The sequence below is a fragment of the Sinohyriopsis cumingii genome, chromosome 9 (assembly GCF_028554795.1).
Source record: "Sinohyriopsis cumingii isolate HCF-2022 chromosome 9, ASM2855479v2, whole genome shotgun sequence".
Lineage (NCBI taxonomy): Eukaryota > Metazoa > Mollusca > Bivalvia > Unionida > Unionidae > Sinohyriopsis > Sinohyriopsis cumingii.
Genome location: NC_142969.1, coordinates 30,697,259 through 30,706,500, shown reverse-complemented (window position 1 = coordinate 30,706,500; position 9,242 = coordinate 30,697,259). Strand labels below are relative to the sequence as shown.

Here is a 9,242-nt window from a genome sequence, read left to right as displayed (position 1 = left end):
ATATATATATATATATATATATAAAAACTATCATTAATGGTGATTCAGAGTCCACTTTGACGATGACTGACGCACAGAGACAATCTGGATGATTCAAGTGCGATGCTAGGAGATGATTGTTCAGAAGGTGCGTAGGGATATTTTACCTTGAGCGATGAACGTCAAGATGCATTGCTTGATAAAGAACTATGTTTCCACAAAACATATATAATTCACGACTGACGTGGACAACATTAGAAAAAGACAAATCCTTCTTCTATTCAGGCATTAAGGGTTTCACTTATACATAAAAATATTAAAATTAAATCTATGGGTAATATTCAAGTATCACTTTTGTATCACAAGATAGCTTGTTTGTTGAGACAGAATGATAATTAATGTTTTTAATGTAGCGAGGTCTATCGAAGGATTTCAAAGGAGATGGGTCGGTAAATATTTCGGCGTTATTATCAAACATTGGTTAAGATGATAAAACTGTAAATTATTAAATAGTCTTCGTAAAGTAATTTTCATATTTTTGTATTCATAAAGGAAAGATTTCATGATAATGTAGATTATTAATTTACATAGCCAAACTACGATCAAAACAATAAATCAAGAGAGATAAACATTTTTGGTCGCCCTAAGGGCATTGATGGATATGATTATTTATCATATATATTTACAGAAGTTCGTAAACAAAGCATACCTATATATGAGGGCACCATGTTGGTAGCAAATAATTCTACAGCAGAGGTACAAGGAATTCGTTACCAAGTTATGCATATTTTTGTTACAAGATCATAGAAAGCCATGACACCATATTTCATAACCACTTTTTTTGCTTCTGGATTAATCAAATTTTCATTACACTAAATCAGGCATGAAACCATGTTTTAATAATTTGGAAACATGTTTGAATCATTTACGAACAGGTAAATGGTGTGAGAAAAATTCTACATGATTCTGCACATTAAGGACATATATTTAATGGAGTTTAATTGTATTGTCCATACGTGTATCGATGTTGAATAGGCAATACTGGGAAAGCTTTATGCAGCTAACGTAATTACGCGTTTCAAGAATCTTCAGTGAGATACATTAACAATATGGAATCTGCATGTTCTATGTTGCATGAACCACGCTGGATGAAGTTGTTCCTAGTCATAAATCTGACAGTATTGAACTGTACAGTGAAGATCACAGCACAGGTCTCTTTGGATAGGGGTAAGTCGATATTCCGTAATATTTTAATATGAATAATTACCTGTAATAATACATTAGTCGCTTCACATCCATCTTCGTACTCTTCTATGAGTGATGCAGGTATCATTTCTGCACAAGGACTTGTATCAATTAATGATATAAATACATTATTGCGCAATTTCTTGTCGTTACTGGGATAAAATTAAAACATTGATCAGTACCTGGTGTAGTTTCATTATCATTGTTTGGTTGTCTTCAATGATCAGTAATTATTCTCTGTTTGGCTGCTTCGCCGTGAATGTTTTGTTATTTCCTGTCCTTACGCACTTATGACTACCGTCGTTTAAGTGAAGGTTTTATTATTTCCTGTCCTTACGCACTTATGACTACCGTCGTTTAAGTGAAGGTTTTATTATTTCCTGTCCTTACGCACTTATGACTACCGTCGTTTAAGTGAAGGTTTTATTATTTCCTGTCCTTACGCACTTATGACTACCGTCGTTTAAGTGAATGTTTTGTTATTTCCTGTCCTTACGCACTTATGACTACCGTCGTTTAAGTGAAGGTTTTATTTAAGGTCTCTGTCCAGGGGTACTCGAGTTCTCTAAAAAAGAAAAGATTCTTATATTTGTTATTTTCTGTCAATCCTTTAAAGGAGATTTAAATTTATGTTGCAATTAAAAAAAGATGCATTCCGTAATAGCCCGCCCCCTCCCCCTCATTGGACCATTGCTTGACGATGAGAATTGATTGAACAAACATTAGAAAAGATACAGAATTCACTTTGAGGCATGGGTATAAGTTTATAAGTCTCTCCTGCGTAGATAGAGCTAAATCATGCAGGGAATCTGTCAATGTTCTCTCGTGATACATAAGGGAGGAAATGTTGGGATAGGATGGATGGGTAGGTGGGTGTGTATTTGAGGTGAATTTCTAACACATCAGATGATCTTGTTAGATAAATATATATGTTGTATACTTTAGACTGTAATATGTAGGATAAGGTCTCAGTCTGTACCTACTGTGTGGACTATAAAACTATTATATGTTAATTAAATTTGCTGTTATATTTTTTATGGGGCGGGGGGGGGGGACTATTTTCAGGTCATGATATGCTATGCATGGCGGCCAGTTTAACCGGTGGAGGACAAAACCCAGAAAGCTCCGGTAAGAAAAACCGATCACAGAAAGCTACGTGCAAGCTTTCTGACATATCTACATTGGGATAGTCTCAGACTCGATCCCATGTGGACAGAGTTGAAATGGCCAGCGCTTTAGAAAACTATCCCGTCCTGGGCCCCAAGAAAATGTGTGTGTGTGTGTGTATGTGAGAGAGAGAGAGAGAGAGAGAGAGAGAGGGGCAGATAAACAGACAGAGACAGAGAGAGAGAGAGAGAGAGATGCGTCTTATATACTTTTCAAATTTATTTCATGAATTGCGAAATTTAGCTCTTTCAGACCACCCGTGCAATCAGAAGCTTTTCACCGATATTGTGTGTGCCGAACAGAACAGTGCTTATGCGGAATGCGTCGTTCCTGGAGCTAGTGAAATTGTGGCAGTCAAACTTCTCCGCAACATAGCTGAGGTTGATTGCACTTACAGAGTTACGTTTGGCTTCTCCACAAACTATGTGTGGGTGAACTACGGGTGTAATGGACATTTTCGTGTTTGCTACCTTGAAGGTATAATTTCCTTTCCTACAGTGGATGCATGGTTACAGCTCTATATTCATAAGATGATTGTTAGTGGGAACATACACCTATCGTGCTGTATACCCAAATATCAATACAGCTATATGCTATTAAAACACATCGCCATGCTTTGCAGTATGTAATATGCAAAATTTGATTTGTTCATCTCAAAGTATATCCTCCATACGATTAATATTTATAAAATATGCGCACGCATTAACTCTGAGAACATTTTAATGAAGGGTCTTTTGTTTTGGAACCTAACTCTTGCGGCTTGAAATTAAAAATATTTCACCGTAACATAAATGAATTTTAAAACGATTAGGGGACTAAAAATTGTACATAGTAGGATATAAATTGTGCTTAATGGTTTTCTGTTGTGCCAATACAATTTCATGTCTTTCGTTTAAGGGTTTTCTGCTGTACCAATACAATTTTATGTTTTGTGTTTAAGGGATTTATGTTGTGCCAATACCATTTGATGTCTTCCCTTTAAGGACTTTCTGTTGCGCCAATACAGTTTCATGTCTTGTGTTGAAATGTGTTCTGTTGTACAAATACAATTTCATGTCTCGCTTTTAAGGGTTTTCGGCAGTGCCGTTACAATTCCAGACAATAAGGTGTCAGTTGAAGCTTTCCTTGTTATATATTGCTGCTGGCAATGTCACCAAATTATAATGATTTTGCATTTAACTTTCAAAGGAAGGAGAAATATGACGACCACAACAGCCTCGTCCAATATTATTGACACTAACAAAACTTCCGAGAGCGAGATACATATTTCTGGGAATAAGGACCTTAAATGTAAGTTAAATCTGAAATATTAGGTTCGTAATTCCTATCTAAGATTTATAATTAACTTGACACCTGGAAAAGATACATTCGAATACAGGAATTAGATCTTTAAAAAAACTGAATAAAAACCCTTTCAAATGCACTGGATCCAGCAAGGGATCACATGTGTCAGGGATTGATTAAGATACATGCAATAAACTAACAAGAACAGTGCGATACTCGTATCTAGGTAGCCTGACTCTTTAATGAGTCTCTTTTTCAAAGGCAAATACCATGGCTGTTTCTACAGGGATTCAAGCTTCTAACATTATCATGTTTCAACTAGTTTAACTCAGCGTGATGCTAGACACTAGTTTCGCACTGTTCGTTATCAGTTTATTATATATATATATATATATATATATATATATATATATATATATATATATATATATATATATATATATATATATAAAGGGAGAGAGAGATATCAACAGATACAGTGAGATAAAGACATTGAAGAAAAAACTAGAGGAAAATGTTACAAAATTACATACTATTAATATATTATCTTGAAGATAGTCTTCGGCAATAAAGTCTTCTTCATAGTTTATAGATCTGCATTTTATTATTTCCAGTACTGTTATATATTCTCATTGGCGTCGCCATCCTTGTACTAGTTTTCTTCGGTGTTGCTGTCGGATGTATTATGAAAAAAAGGTAAGTATCATTCAGGTTAAATGTCAACCGAATATATATATATATATATATATATATATATATATATATATATATATATATATAATCGATACGAGAAAAGCGAAAAGTGTGAAATGCGCTTCTAATCAATCATCTGAATTTTTGAATGTTAACAGTGAGTTGTACTAAATCGTTCTCTGTCTTAAGTTTGTTTTCCTTGAAATAACCTAAGTCAGAAATTTAAGAGTATTTACGTTATGGTGTTGTTCGTCTACTGTACCGGAGTGGATAGTCGAAACGACTTTGAAACTTTCACCAAAACGTGTCCAGGCGTATAGTATGACCGCTCAGAGCCTGGTCCCCAACCTCAAGGCTATAGTCAAAGCAAGGCGGAATGTAATTTTGAGTTGTAGCCTTTTGTGTATTAAACATTCGAACAACTCATTATATATTAATGAAACGTTGCCGACGAATATATTATGCCTAAGCTGTATGTCACATTTCATGGAAACGTTCTCCCAACAAGGTCAAGGTAATGACAACGTATTTCATCGATTTGTGTCCTTGTCTGTATGTTCAAATGACACTTTTCCCAAATAAATAAATAAATAAATAAATACTTATTTGAACAGAATCGTATTGGCACTGGCGTTGTCCATGCATAGCCTATATGTGTGACGTTGCTGTTTGAACTCTGACCTTATTAAAAATGAAATCCGCGAGATGTTGGATGACAGTTGCAAGTAATGCAATTATCGACCAAGCAGAAGGCCAGATTGTGAACACTATATTGTTGGCACTAAAGGTGATTATGTTGGAGAAACTACGTTCAATTATTTTGCTTCAGAAAATGAGTCATCTTTTTATCGATTCTGTCGAGGCGCTGGCTCGATGTACAGTCGGTTTAATATGCCACGACGACCCGTAGTAAATGGCTGCAAATTGACGCTAGCGGTCGATTGTGGTGACGTCCTACATTTATAAAGAGGATTCACTTAGACGTCTCGTCCAGTTTAACTGTCCATAAATAACTCGGAGTGGAAACGGTCAGATGAAACGAGAACGACTTTGCACTCTGTATATTTATCTGGTGTTTAAATATTGAACACTATCGAAAATAATACAATTTGTATTGCTAGCAAATCAGGCATTTATAACAGGTAGTAACGACACTCAACATCGTTCAGCCTTATTTTGTATGTAGTTCTAGTTATCTACAACAAACACAATCCAGACTTTGCATAACACTCGCAATTTTGTCTTTTGTTATGTGTAATTATCGTTTGTGAAAGGAATTCGAAGATTTCGAAAGTACTTAGGTTGATTTTGAACCAGTTTTGCACTGTTGTTTTACTGTTTTGTCACACACACACATGTATATATATATATATATATATATATATATATATATATATATATATATATATATATATATGTATTTATGTATGTATGTATGTATGTGTGTGTGTGTGTGTGTGTGTGTGCGTGTGTGCACTTTTTCTAGAGTGTGCAGGTGAATAATAAACATCATACACCAGTTACAGAGAATATAATTGAATGTTTTCGTCGTATTGTGTATAATATACTAATTTCAGGAGGAACCGTGAAATAGATCCGGGTATTGAGGGGAAGTACACCATCAGCAGCAAGGAACTTGCAATGCTTGAGGACATAGCAAGAGAACTGCAGACAAAGACGCAAGACGACTGATTATAAAATTGTCAATAAAACAGTCTATACTAGCTTCAAATGGTGCATTTGTTTTATTTTTAAATGAACTTTTGGAGATATGTTCCGTTCAAGACTGAAACCTACGTTGTCTTTCGTAGAGACTTTAAAAGGATCGAGTATAACATTGGAACTCAATTGCTAGAAGGACAATTGCGACAAAGTCAGAATATTACCGTCTAACAGGAAAATGATATTGATAAAAAGTCACGCTATTACCGTCTAACATGAAAATGATATTGCGGCAGTCAGAATATTACCGGCTAACATGAAAATGACATTGCGACAAAGTCACGCTATTACCGTCTGTAAAGGGTCCCGTAGACTACCTTAGGGTGGGGTGGGGTTCTCCCAGTATTATCTTTAATTATTACAGAAGGCCCACTCTGGGTCGTTTTTGTTAGAAATTGAAGTAGTGATAGAGATGCAAAGCTCCGAGCCCCCAGTCAGCGATGCCGACAGTTAAATTACTGAATACACGAAAGGTGAAATTCGAATAACCAACAAATTTAATGATATTCAATTACAGATAGTCATTCCTCAAATGAAATTCAATATTCAAAACCCTATCAGTCGTCTTTCACTCGACCAAGTGACGGCCTATTTCATCATCTGACTTAGTGTGATAGATTTTCCTCCTGTCCTGTGTTTCTACTCATCTGTAGTATTTCTTGACTGGTACCCAGTACCCCTTCAGTCCAACAACCACATCCTTCACCCTTCCACTTTCTCCACTTCCGTTCTCTCCTTTTCTTGTCTCCCAAGGACTCGGGACCAACTGTACCAGGGTATTTCCCTTCTCTCTCTCCTACACTCCTCCGGTCCCTAAAAGCTTCCTTGCCGTAATAGATAGCGACAATCGAGCAAATAAGTCACTGACCTTTCCGAAGCTCCTTTGTAATTCCCAGAATAACAATGCTTCCCGCCAATTTCGAATGACATCGGAGTAGCTTATAAGTTCCTTATGTAATTTCCGCAGGTTGGTTTAACGACTACTGACGTTTAGTTTCAAGACACTAGATTTAAACTTGCGATTGCAATGGTGGCCACACCTTGCTCAATTCCGAGTGGATGTTGATTCACCCATGGTCTACATAATTAGCAGACGTTGCCACCTCCCCGACAGTCTGTTAAGGGTTGATTTACGACCCCCCACTTATTATTCTTTTGAGCCAACACCGGCAATTCCTGCCACTTACATGTGAATCGAACTCATCAGAATAAGGCGCCATTAACAAGTTCCTATGGCCATGTAATATACAACTGCCCACCCCCACGTCTTTTTGATGTCGGCTTACACTCGCAACATTTATGAAGCAAATAATTAGCCTCAGGTCTAGCATATACATGTTGCAATCTGGCTATTATTCTGTACTTATAACGTGACACCGTCTAACATGAAAATGACATTGCCACAAAGTCAGACTATTACCGTCTAACAGGAAACTTTTATTACGACCAAGTCAGTCTATTACCGTCTAATATGAAAATGATATTGCGACAAAGCCAGACTATTACCGTCTAATATGAGAATTATATTGCGACATAGCCACGCTATTACCGTCTAATATGAAAATGATATTGCGACATAGCCACTCTATTACCGTCTAATATGAAAATGATATTGTGACAAAGTCAAAATATTACCGTCTAACAGGAAAATGATATTGCGACAAAGTCAGACTTTTACCGTCTAATATGAAAATGATATTGCGACAAAGTCCATTATCGTCTAAACAATGAAAATGATGCTCAGGAATATACCACTTTCATAGATAATCATGAACCGAAGTAAGAATGGTATCAATTGTTACTACAATGACAATGGTAGTGATTGTACTGATGATAATGAAGTGAAAGTGTGTACGTTTGCTTATCACGTTTATGTCCATAATGTTGGAGTTTAGTTGCACTTACCGCAAATGGGAACCAAATTCAGTTTAATCTATTGTTAGCATGATTGGAATGTAAACAAAACACTTTATTAATCTTCATCCCACAAGATTCCTGGCCGGAAATAGGCACGTTTACATGTCTTTGGATAGAAAGGCGTTCCTATGACATGGCACAAGCTGTAAGTTAAACCCCACATCGCTCATCTAAAGAACTGACGTCATATAACCTGTAGAGCTCGAGGTATCAACGTCATGATGCTTCGGTAATCATATTCACCACATATTATGCAGTGTCTGTGTGAAAATAATCGCCAGTAGTAAGGGGGGTCACCCTAGCCTCAATGGGAATTAGCATTACAGAGACCCCTGGGTCACTCTAGCCTCAATGGAAATTTAACATGGAGAAAAATCGTGGGTCACTCTAGGCTCAAGGGGAATTTGACATGGGAAATAGTCTTGGGTCACTCTAGTCTCAAGGGGAATTGAACATGGGAAATAGTCTTCGGTCACTTTAGCCTCAAGGGGAATTGAACATGCAGAAAAAGTCTTGGGTCACTCTAGCCTCAAGGGGAATTCAACATGGAGGAATAAAGTGTGGGTCTATTTAGGGACAAGGGGAATTGAACATGGTGGGATTGTCTAGGGACAATGATGGTAGAGGGTCAAACACAACAGAGACAGAGAAATACATGCACTAGTACAAGCGAGAGACTTATATATAAAGCATTACCAAGACCTGAAATCTTGCTGGGGTGTTCAAAAATTTGCATAATTGTAATGATGCTATAAATAGCTATAATCAAGGAAATGCTCAACGACAAAATGGATGTGACTAAAAGTAACGCTAAAATGACGAAATTGTCCCAGAATTTAAAGGAAAATACACATATCCCCGAAAATTAAGTTACAATGGTTTAGAATAAAATGGATAAAATTAGTAACTACTTACAATATCAACTTGTTTGACGATCGTGGATAAACACCCATGTATCTATTTATAGCTATAATCAGCTAAAATTCCTATGATATTCCACTATCTATTTATAGCTCCAACTTGTGGGTTATTCCTTTGGAAAATCCCATTATCTTTTTATAGCCTCAGCTTGAGTGACGTTCCTGTTTATGAACTCTAGTACATATGTATAGCTACAACCTGTGGAAATCCCCAAGTCCATATTTATAGTCTCGAAATTTCCAGCGTCAGTGACGTCACTGTATTGAACACTAGGGGATAAGTGTCAACAATGTTGCAAGTGGCTGACCTGAATA

The 9,242-nt window shown here is 36.5% G+C and overlaps 1 protein-coding gene across 1 annotated transcript; it reads left to right on the top strand.

Annotated features, from left to right (window-relative positions):
* Window positions 1-790: 790 nt before the first annotated feature.
* Window positions 791-6,060, top strand: LOC149791492 (uncharacterized). The gene is made up of 5 exons (XM_089969434.1): window positions 791-1,206; window positions 2,635-2,868; window positions 3,580-3,681; window positions 4,290-4,371; window positions 5,946-6,060. Exons 1-5 carry the CDS (start codon window positions 1,089-1,091, stop codon window positions 6,058-6,060), a joined length of 651 nt encoding a protein of 216 aa, XP_089825560.1. The 5' UTR covers window positions 791-1,088.
* Window positions 6,061-9,242: the final 3,182 nt, after the last annotated feature.